This window comes from Heterodontus francisci, chromosome 18, assembly GCF_036365525.1.
Source record: "Heterodontus francisci isolate sHetFra1 chromosome 18, sHetFra1.hap1, whole genome shotgun sequence".
Classification (NCBI taxonomy): domain Eukaryota; kingdom Metazoa; phylum Chordata; class Chondrichthyes; order Heterodontiformes; family Heterodontidae; genus Heterodontus; species Heterodontus francisci.
Window position 1 is genome coordinate 45,367,453 of NC_090388.1, and position 19,640 is coordinate 45,387,092.

The 19,640-nt window shown below is 44.1% G+C and overlaps 1 protein-coding gene across 8 annotated transcripts in view; it reads left to right on the forward strand.

The window, feature by feature from the left end:
• The window catches only part of dusp16 (dual specificity phosphatase 16), a 168,062-nt gene that overhangs the window by 41,591 nt on the left and 106,831 nt on the right, over positions 1-19,640 (forward strand). For 5 of the 8 annotated variants that reach the window (XM_068050626.1, XM_068050625.1, XM_068050623.1 and 2 more), the window contains one exon: positions 8,714-9,227. The exons of 1 other annotated variant lie outside the window; for it this stretch is intronic. In XM_068050626.1, coding sequence (XP_067906727.1) covers positions 8,997-9,227 — 231 coding nt within the window. In that variant the 5' untranslated portion in view covers positions 8,714-8,996. Of the gene's footprint in view, positions 1-8,713; positions 9,228-19,640 lie in introns of those variants that run through there. 2 more of the 8 variants (XM_068050630.1, XM_068050629.1) reach the window with 2 other exon arrangements.

Sequence of the window (19,640 nt, forward strand, 5' to 3'; positions counted from 1 at the left end):
AGCGACTGCCCTTGATATCAAGGCAGCATTTGGCTGTGTGACATCAAGAAGCCTGAGCAAAATGGGAATCGGGGGTAAAATCTCCACTGGCTCGTGTCATACCTAGGACAAAAGAAGATGGTTGTGGTTATTGGAGGCTATTCATCTCAGTCCTAGGATATCGCTGCAGGAATTCCTCAGGGCAGTGGCCTCGGCCCAACCATCTTCAGTTGTTTCATCAATGACCCTCCTTACATCATAGGATCAGAAATGTGGGGATGTTTGCTGATGATTGCAGAGTGTTTAGTTCCATTCGTAATGCCTCAGATAATGAAGCAATTCATTCCCGCATGCAGCAAGACCTGGACAACATTTGCACTTGGGCTGCTAAGTGACAAATAACATTCGTGCCACCCAAGTGCCAGGCAATGACCATCACCAACAAGAGGAGGTCTAACTACCTCCCCTTGACATTTAATGGCATTACCATCATCAAATCTCTCACCATCAACATCCTGCGGGTCACCATTGACTAGAAACTTAATTGCACTAGCCACATGAACGCTGTGGCTATAGGAACAGGTCAAAGACTGGGTGTTCTGTGGTAATTAACTCACCTCCCGCCTCCCCAAAACCTTTCTGCCATCTACAAGGCACAAGTTAGGAGTGTGATGGAATACTGTCTGCTGGCCTGAATGAATGCAGCTCTAGCAACACTCAAAGCTTGACAAAGCAGCCCGCTTGATCAGCAGCCCACCCACCATGGTGAACGATGGCTGCATTGTGTATCATCGACAAGAAGCATGAAGCAACTCACCAAGGCTTTTTCAACAGCACCTCCCAAAGCCACCTACCATCTAGAAGGACATGGGCAGCAGGAGCATGGTGTTATGACTAGGTGACTAAGGTGTCTAGGGGTCTTTTACTGTCTTCACCTGGTCTTATTGTAACAGGGTTTAATTTTAAACAGTGTTTTGAACTCCTCCTTGGTAAATCCTTGTTCACCGTTTTCCAATTATAAGGCAAAGAATTGAGCACACCAGGTTTTCTTAGGTTTAAAGAAGAAAAGTGAAATTTATTAAACCTTAAACAAACTCTAATTCGGTTAATGCCTACGGATACATGCTGCGCCCCACACTTGCATGCATACGTGATATGCACATGCAAATAGGGACAGAAAAGAGCAGAAGAAAAATAAAATGGAGAGGTTTGAGGCAATCTCTGAAGAGCGTTTTTTACTATGCTTTGAGCTCGCTGTAGGGTCCTTGCTTTTCGTTGGGGCCCAGTATTCTTCTTCACTGTAGGAGACTTTTCTCTCTTGGGGTTCTTATGTCTTCAGTCTCCAAAGCTGGTGAGAGTGAGATGAGAGCAGACAGGAGAGAGGTCTTTTCCAGTCCAGGAGCAAAACAGCTTTCTGAGTTCAAAATTCTGTGGCCAGTTCAAATTCAAAAAACCAACAGCCAGCCAGTCATGTGACTAAACTGGTGTGACCACTTCTGTGTATTGGGGAAGCAAGGACTGGGTCCCTTGTTCCAACACTGTCTGCTAGCATGCAAATGCCTTTCCAGTCAGGGGCCTGGCAATTCCTTGTGATAGGCCCTCTTTTCTTCGCAGCCACAATTTTAAGTTTTAATGTTCATGTGGTGAAATAATGTGTGTCTCAGTCTTGGCAGGTGCGGGGCTTGCCTGACAATGGGAACACAACTACCTCCAAGTGACACAGCATCCTGACTTGGAAATATATTGCCATTACTCATTGTTGCTGTATCAAAATCCTGGAGCTCCCTACTTAATAGCACCGTTGGAGTACTTCACCACACAGATTGCAATGGTTCAGGAGCTGGGCAATAAATGCTGGCCTTGCCAGTGATGCGCACATTCTGTGAATGTATTAAAAAGGGGCAGGTGGAATGCATAAGGTGGTGAAGATTGAGGGGTTGTTGGAACTAATGGAGGAAAAGATGGGTCAATTTGCAATTTTCTTAAATTTCTTCTTGTTTACTATATTATAAACATTTTATGTGGCATATTAGTGGAGTGGTCAGAAGTTATCATGACAGCTGTATGTTTGAGAAGTTTTTTTCACTGCAATGTGATGGGAGAGTATTTTGGAGGAAAAAGATTGAGGAGAATTTTTACTTTTGAGCAATATGATTTATGCAATATGAAAGAATGTAGCCAATTAGAAAGCAGAAAAAATATAAACCAATGAAAAAGAAGATTGACATGGTCACTACAGAGAGGAAAAAAAAATGTTATTCTGTTAGCTGGATATAGGGGTAGGTGACACTGAATTCACCTGAAATTGGCCAAACCAGTATAACAGAATGAGGGATTTCAAGCGCAAGTTACATCTGGCACAAATTGAATTTCCGCAAACTTTTACGTTAATTTAAAAAACATTATACCAGAAGCTGGCCCACCCACAAAAATGCCCACACCCTCATATTCAATCAGTGAGCATGGCAAGTTTCTGTCATTGCGTTTGCAGCCTTCAATGAGGCTTTTAAAAAAAAAAATACACGAGGACATTAGTTTTTATAATTACATTCTAAAACATTGCCCGATTGTGCTGGTTTGTGGAAAATTTTGCTTTTCTGATTTATGCAAAGGAATTTGAGCTTAAACTTGAACTATAACTTCATGTTGGAAACCAGCATATTTTCAAGCACGATTTGCGCCCAAATTGCCGATTGCGCCCAAAGCAGAAACTCTACCCCGTAATCTCTTACTCATGTTTGTTTACTTGTGTACCTTTTTATATCATGTTGATATGAACCATTTCTCAATTTGCTCCCTAAAATGACAACAACTTGCACTTAAAGCACCTTTAACATGATAAATGTCCCAAGGAGCTTCACAGGAGCATAGTCAGACAAAAATTAACACCAAGCCAAATAAAGAGACATTGGGATAGGTGACCAAAAGCTTGTTCAAAGCAGTAGGTTTGAGGGAGGGTCTTAGTGGAGTAGAAAGGGGCAGAGAGGTTTAGGGAGGGAATCCCAGAGTTTAGTGCTGAGATAGCTGAAGGCATAGCCACCAGTGCTGTGGTGAAGGAAGCGGGGAATGGACAACAGGCCAGAGTTAGAGGAATGCAGAGTTCTCAGACGTTGTAGGGCTGGAGGAGGTTAGAGATGGGGAGTGGCGAGGCCAGGTTGGTATTTGAATATGAAAATAAGAATTTAGAAATTGGAGGCATTCGGGGATCTGGAGCCATTGTAGATCAACGGGGATAGGTGATTGGTCTCCTGCTCTGGACACTTTGGGATCAGTTTCAGTGAATGCCAGACATGGTAACTTGGCATATTTATGCAAGGCAAAAGATCTTTTTGCTGTTTTGTTTGACTTTCTCCAAGGTATTGTATTTCTGATGGTAGGCATTCTCAGATTCCATTGCTTGGCAGTGATCTCTCCGTTTAAAATGGAACCTTAATTTCAAGTTTTATTTAATGGCTTTCAGTTGTATTTTATTCAGCCTACCATCTGGGGTTGCTACCATGTGAATCCAGTTTGACTGCCGTAAATTGGGCAGCTTCTAATCAAATTCACCACTTGTTCAAGTTGAGCAATTTTGAGAAGGTATAACAGAGAAGGAGCAATGAAGGATCGGAGATGGACAGAGAGCAGGATACTGTTATCTACAATTTATTGCTTTGATTGTTAGCACCCAAACCTAAACAGTAATAGCCTCTCGCAGTGACAAATTGAATTTTGCTGCCCTCAATTGAATTTGTGTGGGTAGATGTGGGGCGAGGGGGATGGGGTGGGGAGGGTTCCCACTGAACCTGATCTCAGACGACCTTTAATTGCTGGGGTAATTGGATATGTGCTACTCTAATTACATTTTCACTGTACTTAATTGAAAGAGAAAAACTGCCCTGTGGGAAGGAGTGTTGAGTAAAACAAAATGATACACTGTATTTTAGCACAATGCCATTCCTGTCTAATTTGATGAAAGCCATGTATGTAAAGTGTTCCATGTGTATATATAACTTCAAATTAACAAGAAAAATACAAAGTGACAGAAAATACTAGAGAAAAATAAACAACTTTTCTTCAATTTTATTGAAGCAGAGGCAATTTTGTTTTGTGGGACATGGTCCAGCAGAAACAGCTTTAAATCTGTCCAAATTAATTCCGTATAGCGTGCACAAGGCAGAAAAAGTGGAGATTTTAGGAGTAATTTTTACCTAACCCATTTTAAACTCCCCAATTTTACTTGTCATTAACTGCAATGGAGAGTAAAATCAGGCGGGTTGTAAAATGGGCAGCCGATCCACACTTACACTTTCCCGCCCAAGGAGTTGGATTAAAATTGCCCCCTTTTGATTCTATCTGAGTTGGATTACAACCCAGAAACCAGAGGTGAAAGGACAATGTGCTAGTCTGTGGCACTCAGTCACCATTTTTTGTTGTTGTTAGTGGTCTTCTTGCCCCTATTTGGCATTTTATGAGCAAAGGAAAATCAAATGACTTGAATACAAAATACAAAGCTGAATAGTTTGAATTATAAGTATTCTGTAGTACCCTTCACCACGTATGTATGTGTGTGTGTTGTTTTTTTGCCTCAGATGGTGAACTGAAACAAACAAAATGATCTTGTATGGATATAAATTCCACAGTGCCAGTTTAATTTCCTCTTGCACCTTTGCCTTTATTGTTATGTTGTTGAGTACAATTTTTTTTATTCATATGGAAATGCCATACTTATCAAACCCGCATTTTTTTTTTTGTCTTTTGTACATCTTGTTGAGCTTCCTTTATGATGTAATTCAAAAATGCCCCTCCCGCACTTCCCATCAGATTTTATTTTAAAAAAATATTAACCTTTGGTTGTCACAGCCTGTGTATGTCATATACAATGGACGTTGGCTAAAATAATGGAAATTTTATCCTGGGGGCGGTGGTCTCTGTCTGGAGAAACTGACGCCGGGATCCCCACGTTGCCAGTTCTACAGAAGGTCTGCCAAATTTAGTGCCAATCAGACAGTGGCGGACCGTCCACAGGATCAAGGATCCTGTTGGAAGTCCCATCCCTGCAGAGCTGCCAGCCAATCAGAGGCCGGTAGCTGCACCTACTGGAGGCCGAGGAATGTTGCTGGAAACCGGTCAGGACAGGAGGGATCTTGTGGGGATGGGAGAGGGGGTTCAGCAGCAAGGACAGAGGGGTGGCGCTCAGCGGGCCCCCTCTTCCCGATGCCAGAGCCCTCATTCAGGCACTAAGTGCCTTTTATGCCTATACGTCATTGGGGGCGGCTGCTGCACCCACTCCATGTAAATGAGCTGCTGCGCTAAATAGCATGGCGGCTCTGTGGTGCACATCTCACGCATGCGCTGTGCCGCTTTTGAAGCTTGCTGCCAAGATTGGTGGCGTGCTTGAAAAATTCAGCCCACGGTGTCTACACAGGGTGTTGACCTGGAATTATGGTAAATTGGCTATGTGTACTAAAAATTCAATTCATTAAGAGTACTCTATTAGGCAAGTTTATTATTTTTTTTAGAACATTACAGCGCAGTACAGGCCCTTCGGCCCTCGATGTTGCGCCGACCTGTGAAACCATCTGACCTACACTATTCCATTTTCATCCATATGTCTATCCAATGACCACTTAAATGCCCTTAAAGTTGGCGAGTCTACTACTGTTGCAGGCAGGGCGTTCCATGCCCCTACTACTCTCTGAGTAAAGAAACTACCTCTAACATCTGTCCTATATCTATCACCCCTCAACTTAAAGCTATGTCCCCTCGTGTTTGCCATCACCATCCGAGGAAAAAGACTCTCACTATCCACCCTATCTAACCCTCTGATTATCTTATATGGACTCTTGGGTGAGAAATTTATATAGCTTCAGAGACAGGCGTAAAATGAGCATTGGACTAGGAACTGTGCCCAAAGGCTTTGGCGTGAGGCTTACTGGAAATTGGACCTTTGTCCTCATTTTGGGAAAACTTGCGAGCTGCAGATCTGTTTTGATTTTGGTAAGAGGATGTTCCAGTCTCTAAAAACAAATCATTTTTGACCTCGAAGCCTGCAAGTAGGAAGTGTATAGAAATAGGTTGGAATGGTACTGAGACTACCTAAGTTAGCTTCTGGTGGTGTTAGGATTGACATTGGGATGTAATTATGTGCATCTAAATTGTTTGTTCTTAGCCTTACCGGCTTTCCTGATTGATTGATTGATTTTCATGTTTGATATCATTCCAGCATGACTTGCAGCTTGGTCTGCCCACCTTTATTATATCTGTCTGTAGTATATGTATAACACTTGTCTGGTTATTGATTTGAGATTCTGATGACTAAAATCTGGTTTGCATTACTAACAGATTCCAAAATTTGCAGGAGTGTCAAGGTTGAGTTAACATCTAATGCACACATTTAAAGGCCAGCCCCTGAATAACATAGTGAAGGATATGCTGCAAGAGTAAAAAAATATCTACTGCTAAACACTGGCGTCACTTTGCTCTGCAGACAAAACCGTACTTAAATCTATAACACTTAGAGGCTCCTGACTTTTTTTTTTGGAGAGATACAGCTCTGAAATAGGCCCTTCAGCCCACCGAGTCTGTGCCGACCAACAACCATCCATATTATACTAATCCTACATTAATCCCATGTTCCCTACCACATCCCCACCATTCTCCTACCACCTACCTACACTAGGGGCAATTTACAATGGCCAATTTACCTATCAACCTGCAAGTCTTTGGCTGTGGGAGGAAACCAGAGCACCAGGCAGAAACCCACGCAGTCACAGAGAGAACTTGCAAACTCCCAGATGTTTCCCAGACATCAATTGTCAGTCTTTGAAGTTTTCTCCTGATTGACTGATATAAGCAGCAAATAGTATGGCTTCACTTATGCTAAAATTTGCAAACCATAATCATCTTTTTATCTTTAGATATAAAGCTACTGTGCACGGCATGCTGTTTATTTTGTGCTACATTTTTGTCGTCTTTTGAGCAATTGCTTTCTACCATATTCATTTGTAGCATTATACAGGTATAAATAGACCTGCAAAATACATTTCAGATTTTTCATTTATATATTCTTTGCAAAACCTTCATTGTAAATGTAATTCAGTGCTACAATGACGATGTTGTGAGAAAATAAATTTTGGTACTTGCGATATTTTGAAATGAAATAGACTGTATATCCAAAAGAAATTGTATTAGAAAAACCACATCTCTGTGGCTTGTAATACTGAATAGTCAATCTTCCTTGTACCAATGCTGAGCAACTATATAATTAGAATACAGTATAATTTGGAAAATTTGCTAATATTAAAAGGCCTACTAAGGAGCTTGGCAGACAAGTATTTAGCTTTTGCTGAACTGTTGAAATTTGACACACTGCGGAAAACTGGGGTGTTATTCTTTTCTGAGTGAATTATAATCCTAATGTCCTGCTAATGTCCTTTTTGGAAAGGAACATGATTTATTCAGACTCAACAACCTACAATTATTTTAAGAGTTACAGGCAAAACTGTCCATCAGGCACTTGAAAGTGGATATAGATATTCTAGCATTTACAATCTTAATTGAATTATTCATAAAATTACAATGTTTTGTAAAATTGCAAACTTTGTTTTTGGTATGATTTTTGAATTTGGGATCATTTTATTGTGTATGTTAATTTCAAAATTTGAAGAGAGAAGATTTAATTTTAAATATTTTTTGCAACGAATGAGGCACATTAATTTCACCACATGAACATTGATTTTCTAAACTGTTACTGGAGTAAAGAAAGAACTTGTTTAAAAAAAAAACACCTGACCCTTGACTAGAAAGACATTTGCATAGTAACAGACAGTATTTGGAAAGGACAAAGGGGCCACTCCCTGCCCCAATTTAATCCACAATGGACTTTTGATTACCAGACATTGAAGGTGGGGAAGGTAGCATTCCAGGTTGACTGCTAAGATGCTGCCAATACACAGAAGAGATCTGGTCAAACCAGTCAGTTACGTGACCACCTGTTGGCCAACTAGGGGAATTTTAAATTGGCCACAGAATTTGAACTCAGAAAGCTCCTAACTCCTGGATTGACAACACCTCTCTCCTGTCTACTCCCATCTCTTTCTCATGGAACTGCTCCCATCTCTTTCTCGTGGAACTGAAGATACATGAACCCCAAGAAAGAAAAGTCTCCTCCTGTGAACAAGGTTTAAGAAGAATATTGGGCCCTAACGAAAAGCAAGACTACCAACAATCAAGGATTCTACAGTAAGCTCGAAGCACAGTAACAAACCCCCTTCAGAGATTGCCTCAAACTTTTTCACTTTCCTTTTCTTCTCTTTTCTGTCCCTATTTTCATGTCTGTATTTTGTGCGCATGCTTGCGTGGGCACGTTGTGTAGGCATTAACTGAATTAGAGTTAGTTTTAATAAATTTCACTTTTCTTCTTTAAACCTAAGAAAGCCTGTTTGTGCTCATTTCTTTGCCTTTATAATTGGAAAGCGGTGAACAAGGATTCACCAAAGGGAGGGCTCAAAACACAATGTGTTTACAACAAAACCCTTTCACAATAAGACCAGGTGAAGGCTGAGATAGACCCCAGATACCTTTCTCACCTGGTCGTAACAATGTTAATTTCAAAATTTGAAGAGAGAAGATGATTTAATTTTAAATATTTTTTGCAACTTTTTTTTTTGCAGCACTAATTTGTCTTTGGTAAACTAATCTTCAGATTATTGTTAGTCCTTCTTTCTAAAGATGCTTTTTGTTTTGTTTGCAGATATGCCATTCAGAATGTTGAGTTGGAGATATAGGTGAAGAATGATGTGAGGCTGAATTATCCTTTACGCTCATGAGGTGATGTCCCAGGGCAACCCACAGTAAGGCTGTTGTCCAACAACAGGATATTAGCAGTGAAAAGTTTAAGCTTTATAGATCATTGAAATGAATTTTATTGTTCTAAGTCAATTACAATCTACGTGACATTATAGGTTTCTGCTGTAATGAAGTGGCTGATTCTTTAATACAATTAACCCATAATTTGGGGACAGTCCAGTGTCATCATGGCTGATGAAAAGGCCAGGACTCAAATGGTAACTGCTGAGAAGCTAGTGGGACTGCTGGAAAATGGCATAGAGAGTGTGCTGGTTATTGACAGTCGATCTTTTGTTGAATACAATGCCTCACATATCTTGGATGCTGTGAATATTAATTGCTCAAAGCTCATGAAAAGAAGACTACAGCAAGACAAGGTACAAATACTAGAACTCATCCAGCATTCTGCAAAACAAAAGGTAGGTTTCTGCTTTTTAAAAAAAAAGTAAAATTAAGAGAATATCAATGGAATTTACATAGATCATTACTTTCAAAATCTTTTCCATTTTAATCCTTTCTCTACCTTTTAAGCTTGACATTTTAGTGCTAAAATTATTTTTTTATTATGAATGGGGAAGTGATTACATTTCAATGCAAATACAATTAAAATTTGTAGTATTGCAATACCCTAATTAAAGGGAAACTCGAGTAATAGCCTCAATCTATCTTATTTGATTACTAAACATGAACCAATGACATTAATTCTTAAAATGCTAACTAACATCATTACTGTGCTGCTGAAGTGAAAAATGAAAGAAAAAGCACGCTAGAGGAAAGTTGATATTTATTTTGTGGCATGGTTAAAAATTTGAAACGGTGTGTGTCATATTATTCACAAAAAACACGAAGTGTCCACTCAGGTGACTGATGATTGTAGGTAAGCATATATGTTTTCTTTTACAATTTTAGAAAAATGTTTCATAAATCTTGTTTCCAAATTACATTTCTTCGGGGCTAGCATTATCACCTGGAATTTACAGCACAGAAACAGGCCATTTGGCCCAACAGGTCTATGCCAGTTTTATTTTATTCATTCATAGGATGTGGGCGTCGCTGGCTAGGCCAGCATTTATTGCCCATCCCTAGTTGCCCTTGAGAAGGTAGTGGTGAGCTGCCTTCTTGAACCACTGCAGTTCATGGGGGGTAGGTATACCCTCAGTGCTGTTAGGAAGGGAGTTCCAGGATTTTGACCCAGCAACAGTGAAGGAATGATGATATAGTTCCAAGTCAGGATGGTGTGTGACTTGGGGAACTTGCAGGTGGTGGTGTTCCTATGCATTTGCTGCCCTTGTCCTTCTAGTTGGTACAGGTCGCGGGTTTGGAAGGTGCTGTCTAAGGATCTTTGGTGCGTTGCTGCAGTGCATCTCGTAGATGGTACACACTGCTGCCACTGTGCGTCGGTGGTGGAGGGAGTGAATGTTTATGGATGGGTGCCAATAAAGCAGGCTGCTTTGTCCTGGATGGTGTCGAGCTTCTTGAGTGTTGTTGGAGCTGCACCCATCCAGGCAAGTGGAGAGTATTCCATCATACTCCTGACTTATGCCTTGTAGATGGTGGACAGGTTTTGGGGAGTCAGGAGGTGAGTTACTTGCCGCAGGATTCCTAGCCTCTGACCTGCTCTTGTAGCCACGGTATTTATATGGCTACTCCAGTTCTGTTTCTGGTCAATGGTTGCCCCTAGGATGTTGACCATTCAGCGTTCGTAATGCCATTGAATGTCAAGGGGAGATGGTTAGATTGTCTCTTGTTGGAGATGGTCATTGCCTGGCACTTGTGTGGCGTGAATGTTACTTGCCACTTATCAGCCCAAGCCTGGATATTGTCCAAGTCTTGCTGCATTTTTACACGGACTCTTCAGTGTCTGAGGAGTTGCGAATGGTGCTTCTGACCTTATGATTGAAGGAAGGTCATTGAAGCAGCTGAAGATGATTGGGCCTAGGACACTACCCTGAGGAACTCCTGCAGTGATGTCCTGGAGCTGAGATGATTGACCTCCAACAAACACAACCATCTTCTTTTGTGCTGGGTATGACTCCAACCAGCGGAGAGCTTTCCCCCTGATTCCCATTGACCAGTTTTGCTGGGGCTCCTTGATGCCATACCTGGTCAAATGCTGCCTTGATGTCAAGGGCAGTCACTCTCACCTCACCTCTTGAGTTCAGCTCTTTTGTCCATGTTTGAACCAAGGCTGTAATGAGGTCAGTAACTGAATGTCCCTGGCAGAACCTAAACTGAGCATCACTGAGCAGGTTGTTGCTAAGCAAGTGCTGCTTGATGGCATTGTTGATGACACCTTCCATCACTTTACTGATGATTGAGAGTAGGCTGATGGGGTGGTAATTGGCCGGGTTGGACTTTCCTTCTTTTTGTGCATAGGACATACCTGGGCAATTTTCCACATTGCAGGGTAGATGCCAGTCTTGTAGCTGTACTAAAACAGCTTGGCTAGGGGCGTGCCAAGTTCTGGAGCAGAGGTCTTCAGTACTTCTTCTTTGGCCTGCTTATCTCGAGAGACAATGGGTAAGCGCCTGGAGGTGGTCAATGGTTTGTGAAGCAGCGCCTGGAGTGGCTTTAAAGGGCAATTCTAGAGTGACAGATGGGGCTGTTACACAGTTGGCTCTCTCCTTGCACTTCTGCCTTTTTTCCTGCCAACTGCTAAGTCTCTTCGACTCGCCACGCTTTAGCCCCGCCTTTATGGTTGCCCGCCAGCTCTGGCGATCGCTGGCAACTGACTCCCATGACTTGTGATCAATGTCACAGGACTTCATGTCACGTTTGCAGACGTCTTTAAAGCGGAGACATGGACGGCCGGTGGGTCTGGTACCAGTGACGAGCTCGCTATACAATGTGTCCTTGGGGATCCTGCCATCTTCCATGCGGCTCACATGGCCAAGCCATCTCAAGCGCTGCTGGCTCAATAGGGTGTTTATGCTGGGGATGTTGGCTGCCTCGAGGACTTCTGCATTGGAGATATGGTTCTGCCACCTGATGCCAAGGATTCTCCGGAGGCAGCGAAGATGGAATGAATTGAGACGTCGCTCTTGGCTGACGTACGTTGTCCAGGCCTCGCTGCCGTAGAGCAAGGTACTGAGGACACAGGCTTGATATACTCGGACTTTTGTGTTCTGTGTCAGTGCGCCATTTTCCCACACTCTTTTGGCCAATCTGGACATAGCAGAGGAAGCCTTTCCCATGTGCTTGTTTAATTCTGCATCGAGAGACAGGTTACTGGTGATAGTTGAGCCTCGGTAAGTGAACTCTTGAACCACTTCCAGAGTGTGGTCGCCGATATTGATGGATGGGGCATTTCTGACGTCCTGTCCCATGATGTTCGTTTTCTTGAGGCTGATGGTTAGGCCAAATTCATTTCAGGCAGCCGCAAACCTGTCGATGAGACTCTGCAGACACTCTTCAGTGTGAGATGTTAAAGCAGCATCATCAGCAAAGAGGAGTTCCCTGATGAGGACTTTCCGTACTTTGGTCTTTGCTTTTAGATGGGCAAGGTTGAACAACCTGCCAGCTGATCTTGTGTGGGGGAAAATTCCTTCTTCAGAGGACTTGAACGCATGTGAGAGCAGCAGGGAGAAGAAGATCCCAAACAGTGTAGGTGCGAGAACACAGCCCTGTTTCACGCCACTCAGGATTGGAAAGGGGTCTGATGAGGCGCCGCTATGCTGAATTGTGCCTTTCATATTGTCATGGAATGAGGTGATGATACTTAGTAGCTTTGAGCATCCAATCTTTTCTGGTAGTCTGAAGAGACCACGTCTGCTGACGAGGTCAAAGGCTTTGGTGAGATCAATGAAAGCAATGTAGAGGGGCATCTGCTGTTCACAGCATTTCTCCTGTAGCTGGCGAAGGGAGAACAGCATGGGTGGATGTCTTTGCTCGAATGTCACACTGTGCCTCAGGATAGACACGCTCAGCCAGCTTCTGGAGCCTGTTTAAGGCGACACGAGCGAAGACTTTCCCCACTATGCTGAGCAGGGAGATTCCACGGTAGTTGTTGCAGTCATCACGGTCACCTTTGTTTTTATAGAGGGTGATGATATTGGCATCGCGCATGTCCTGGGGTACTGCACCCTCAGCCCAGCACAGGCAAAGCAGTTCGTGCAGTGCTGAAAGTATAGCAGGCTTGGCACTCTTGATGATTTCAGGGGTAATGCTGTCCTTCCCATGGGCTTTTCCGCTGGCTAGAGAATCAATGGCATCACTGAGTTCCGATTTTGTTGGCTGCACGTCCAGCTCATCCATGACTGGCAGAGACAGGGCTGCATTGAGGGCGGTCTCGGTGACAACATTCTCCCTGGAGTACAGTTCTAGGTAGTGTTCCACCCAGCGGTCCATTTTCTTGCGTTGGTCAGTGATTGTGTCCCATGATTTAGATTTGAGGGGGGCAATCTTCTTGATGGTTGGCCACAGGTCTTCAGTACTATTGCCGAATATTGTCAGGGCCCATAGCCTTTGCAGTATCCAGTGCCTTCAGTCGTTTCTTGATATCACGCAGAGTGAATCGAATTGGCTGAAGTCTGGTATCTGTGATGCTGGGGACTTCAGGAGGAGGCCGAGATGGATCATCAATTCGGCACTTCTGGCTGAAGATTGTTGCAAATGCTTCAGCCTTGTCTTTCACACTGATGTGCTGGGCTCCCCCATCATTGAGGATGGGGATATTTGTGGAGCCACCTGCTCAAGTTAGTTGTTTAATTGTTCACCACCATTCACGGCTGGATGTGGCAGGACTGCAGAGCTTAGATCTGATCCGTTGGTTATGGGATCGCTTAGCTCTATCTATTGCATGCTGCTTACGCAGTTTGGCACGCAGATAGTCCTGTGTTGTAGCGTCACCAGGTTGACACCTCATTTTGAGGTATGCTTGGTGCTGCTCCTGGCATGCCCTCTTGCACTCTTCATTGAAACAGGATTGGTCTCCTGGCTTGATGGTAATGGTAGAGTGGGGGATATGCCAGCCCATGAGGTTACAGATGGTGGTTGCGTACAATTCTGCTGCTGCTGATGGCCCACAGCGCCTCATGGATGCCCAGTTTTGCATTGCTAGATCTGTTTGAAATCTATCCCATTTGGCATGGTGGTAGTGCCACACAACAGTGTGTATCCTCAATGTGAAGGCGGGACTTTGTCTCCATAAGTACTGTGCGGTGGTCACTCCTACCAATACTGTCATGGACAGATGCATCTGCGGCAGGCAGATTGGTGAGGATGAGGTCGAGTGTGCTTTTCCCTCTTGTTGGTTCCCTCACCACCTGCAACGTACCCAGTCTAGCAGCTATGTCCTTTTGGACTCGGCCAGCTCGGTCAGTAACAGTAGTGATACCGAGCCACTCTTGGTGATGGACTTTGTAGTCCCCCACCCAGAGTACATTCTGTGCCCTTGCCGCCCTCAGTTCTTCCTCCAAGTGTTGTTCAACATGGAGGAGTACTGACTCATCAGCTGAGGGAGGGTATTAGTTGATAATCAGCAGGAGGTTTCCTTGTCCATGTTTGACCTGATGCCATGAGACTTCAAGGGTCTGGAGTCAGTGTTGAGGACTCCCAGGGCAACTCCCTCCTGACTGTATACCACTGTGTCGCCACCTCTGCTGGGTCTGTCCTGCTGGTGAGACAGGAGATACCCAGGAATAGTGATGGCAGTGTCTGGGGCATTGTCTGTCAGGTATGATTCCGTGAGTATGACTATGTCAGTCTGTTGCTTGACTGGTCTGTGGGACAGCTCTCCCAACTTTGGCACAAGCCCCCAGATGTTAGTAAGGAGGACTTTGCAGGGTTGACTGGGCTGGGTTTGCTGTTGTTGTTTCCGGTGCCTCGGTCGATGCCGGGTGGTCCGTCTGGTTTCATTCTTTTTTATTCACTTCGTAGCAGTTAGATGCAACTGAGTGGCTTGCTAGGCCATTTCAGAGGGCATGTAGGAGTCAACCACATTGCTGTGGATCTGGAGTCGCATGTAGGCCAGACCAGGTAAGGACAGCATATTTCCTTCCCTAAAGGACATAAGTGAACTAGATGGGTTTTTACAATAATCGACAATGTTTTCATGGCCATCATTAAACTAGCTTTTAATTCCAGATTTATTAATTGAATTCAAATTCCTTCTGCTGTGGTGAGATTTGAACCCATGTCCCCAGAGCAATTCCCCAGAGCAATACCCCAGGTCTCTGGGTTACTCGTCCAGTGACAATACCAGTACGCCACCGCCTCCCCCTTTTTATGCTCTATGCGAGTCTCCTCCCACCTTATTTCATCTCGCCCTGTCAACATACCCTATTCTTTTTTTCCCTATGTACTCAGCATTGGTGCATTTAAGGGAAAAGTAGATATTTGCTTCAACCAGTCACAGAGTCATAGTCACAGAGATATGTGGCGCAGAAACAGGCCCTTTGACCCATCGTGTCTGTGCTGGCCATCAAGCACCTAACTATTCTAATCCCATTTTCCAGCACTTGGCCCGTTGTCTTGTATGCTATGGCGTTTCAAGAGCTCATCTAAGTACTTCTCAAATGTTGAGGGTCCCTGCCTCTACCACCACTTCAGGCAGTGTATTCCAGATTCCAACCACCTTCTGGGTGAAAACATTTTTTCTCAAGTCCCCTCTCAACCTCCTGCCTCTTACCTTAAATCTATGCCCACTGGTTATTGAACCCTCTGCTCAGGGAAAACGTTCCTTCCTATCTAACCTATCAATGCCTCTCAATTTTGTATACATCAATCATATCTCCCCTCAGCCTTCTCTGTTCTAAGGAAAACAACCACAGCCTTTTCAGTCTCTCTTCATAGCTGAAATGTGCCAGCCCAGGCAACATCCTGGTGAATCTCCTCGTGGTGCCCAGAACTGTACACAGTTTTCCAGCTGTGGCCTAACTAGCGTTTTATAGGGCTCCATCATAACCTCCCTGCTCTGATATTCTGTGCCTCAGCTAATAAAGGCAAGTATCCCATATGCTTTCCTAACCACCTTATCTACCTGTGCTGCTGTCTTCAGTGATCTATGGACAAGTACACCAAGGTCCCTCTGACCCTCTATTCTTCCTAGGGTCCTACCATCCGTTGTATATTCCCTTGCCTTGTTAGTCCCCCAAAATGCATCACCTCACACTTCTCAGGATTAAATTCCATTTGCCACAGTGCCGCCCATTTTACCAGTCCATCTATATCATCCTGTAATCTAAGGCCTTCCTCCTCACTATTTACAACACCACCAATTTTCGTGTCATCTGCGAACTTAGTGATCATACCTCCTATATTCACGTCTAAATCATTAATGTACACTACAAACAGCAAGTGTCCCAGCACCGATCCCTGTGCTACACCACTGGTCACATGCTTCCACTCACAAAACTACCCTCGACCATCACCCTCTGCCTCCTGTTACTAAGCCACTTTTGGATCCAATTTGTCAAATTGCCCTGGATCCCATGGGCTCTTACCTTCTTAACCAGTCTCCAATGCGGGACCTTATCAAAAGCCTTACTGAAGTCCATATAGACTACATCAACTGCTTTACCCTCATCAACTGCTTTACCCTCATCGACACATTTCGTCACCGCCTCAAAAAATTCAATCAAGTTAGTTAGACACGATCTCCCCCTGACAAAGCCATGCTGACTACCCCTGATTAATCCCTCCCTCTCCAAGTGGAGATTAATCCTGTCCCTCAGAAATTTTTCCAATAGTTTCCCTACCACTGATGTTAGACTCACTGGCCTGTAATTACCTGGTTTATCCCTGCTACCCTTCTTGAATAATGGTACCACATTCGCTGTTCTCCAATCCTCTGGTACCTCTCCTGTGGCCAGAGAGGACTTGAAAATTTGTATCAGAGCCCCTGCTATCTCCTCCCTTGCCTCACATAACAGCCTGGGATACATCTCATCTGGGTCTGGGGATTTATCCACTTTTAAGCCTGCTAAAACAGCTAATACTTCCTCCCTTTCAATGCTAATATGTACAAGTACATCACAATCCCTCTCCCTGATCTCTACACCTACATTGTCCTTCTGCATAGTGAACACAGATGAAAAGTAACCTACTATAACCTCACCTGTATCCTCCAGCTCCACACACAGATTGCCACTTTGGTCCCTAATGGGCCCTACTCTTTCCCTAGTTATTCTCTTATGCCTTAGGATTTTCCTTTATCTTGCCCGCCAGTGTTTTTTCATGTCCCCTCTTCGCTCTCCTAATTACTTTAAGTACCCCCCTACACTTTCTATACTTCTCTAGTGCCTCCGCTGTTTTCAGCCCTCTGAATCTGCCGTAAGCCTTTTTTTTTTTTACTGATCCAATTCTCTCTCCCTTGACATCCAGGGTTCCCTGGACTTGTTGGTCCTACCCTTCACCTTAATGGATACATGTTGGCTCCTCACTTTCACAATTTCCTCTTTGAATGAATCACACTGATCTGATGTCAACATTCCTACAAGTAGCTGCTCCCAGTCTACTTTGGCCAGATCCTGTTTTATCATCTTAAGATCGGCCTTCCCCCAATTCAGTACCTTTATTTTCAGTCCATCTTTGTCCTTTTCCATAACTACCTTAAATCTTACAGAATTATGGTCACTATCCCCAAAATGTTCCCCCAATGACACTTCTCCCACTTGTCCGGCTTCATTCCCTAGGATTAGGTCCAGTACCGCCCCTTCTCTTGTAGGACTGTCTACGTACTGGCTCAAAAAGCTCTCCTGTATGCATTTTAAGAATTCCGCCCCCTTATAAGCATTTTACACTGACTATCCCAGTTGATATTGGGGAAGTTGAAATCCCCTACTATTATTACATAGATTACATAGAGTCATTCAGCACTGAAACAGGCCCTTCGGCCCACCGAATTATTATTATTAGGATTATTACCCTATTATTTTTACACCTCTCTGAGATTTGCCTACATATCTGCTCCTTCTATCTCTTCCTGATAGTTTGGAGGCCTGTAGTGCACTCCCAGCAAAGTGATTGCCCCCTTTTTGTTTTTAAGTAATATCCATATGGCCTCATTTGAAGAACCTTCAAAGATTTCATCCTTCCTTACTGCAGTAATTGACTCCTTGATCAACAGTGCAATGCCACCTCCTCTTTTAACCCCTCCCCTGTCATGCCTGAGGATTCTATACCCTGGAATATTGAGCTGCCAGTCCTGCCCCTCCCTCAATCATGTCTCTGTGATAGCAATAATATCATAATGCCATGTGCTATCAATGCCCTCAATTCATCTGCCTTATTAACAAGACTCCTTGCATTAAAGTATATGCAATCCAGCCGTACATTTTTCACTTGCGCCTTAACAGGTTTATATTTGCTCTGCCTTCCAGACTGACTTGTTTTCTCTTCTATATTTGACTGTGCATCACCCCCTACTGAAACTCCACTCTGTATCCCATTCCCCTGCCAAATTAGTTTAACCCCCACAAACAGCACTAGCAAACCTCCCAGCAAGGATGTTGGTCCCGTTCCGGTTCAGGCGCAACCCGTCCAACTTGTACAGGTCCCACCTTTGCCAGAAACAGACCCAGTGATCCAGGAAACTAAAGCCTTCCCTCCTGCACCACCTCCTCAGCCACGCATTCATCTGCTCTATCCTCCTATTCTTATACTCATTAGCACGTGGCACTGGCAGTAATCCAGAGATTACAATCTTTTGAGGTCCTGCTTTTTAATCTGCTACCTAACTCCCTAAATTCTTGTTGCAGGACCTCATCCCTCTTTCTACCTATGTCGTTGGTACCAATGTGTACCACGACCTCTGACTGTTCATCCTCTCCCTTCAGAATGTCCTGCAGCCGCTCTGAGACATCCTTGACTCTAGCACCAGGGAGGCAACATACAATCCAGGAGTCTCATTTGCGGCCACAGAAATGCCTGTCTGTTCCCCTTACGATTGAATCCCTTATTAGTATGGCTCTCCCACTCTTTTTCACCTCCTCCTGAGCAGCAGAGCCATCCATGGTGCCACGAACTTGGCTGTTGCTGCTTTGCCCTGGGAGGCCATCCCCCCTCAACAGTATGCAAAGCGGTATATCTGTTTGAGAGAGGGATGGCCACAGGGGACACCTGCACTACCTACCTGTGCCAACTACCACCCTGTGTTAGTGAGTTCTCACCACTCTGAGTAAAGATGTTCCTCCTGAATTCCTATTGGATTTATTAGTGACTATCTTGTATTTATGATCCCTAATCTGGATTGCCCACCCCACCACCACTACCCACCCTCCCCACCCCCAACAACTGGAAACAACTTTGCAATGCCTACCCTATCACACCTAATCTATGGGCGTGAAAGTCAGATCCATTGCACCACTGGAGATAGCTTCAAGTTGGGTGGAGAGCACCTCCCACTACTTCCAGCACAGCCCCGCGTAGCGCCCCATGCTGGGAGGGTGCTAGTGCAGGCATCCCCTACATGTGCTGGAAGCCTCTGATCTGTCATGATGTCAAACCATAGAAAGGTTACAGCACAGATGGAGGCCACTCAGCCCATCGTGTCTGCTCCGGCTTAAAAAACTAGCCGCCCTATCTAATCCCACCTACCAGCACCTGGTCTGTAGCCTTGCAGTTTACAGCACTTCAGGTGCATGCCTAGGTACCATTTTTAAATGAGTTGAGGGTTTCTGCCTCCACCACCAATCTGGGCAGTGAATTCCAAACACTCATCACCCTCTGCGTGAAAAAGTTTTTCCTCATCTGACCTCTAATCCTTCTACCAATCACCTTAAATCTGTGCTCTTTGGTAATTGACCTCTGCGCTAGGGAAAACAGGTCCTTCCTGTCTACTCTATCTAGGCCTCTCATAATTTTGTACACATCAATTAAAAAAAATTTAAAAT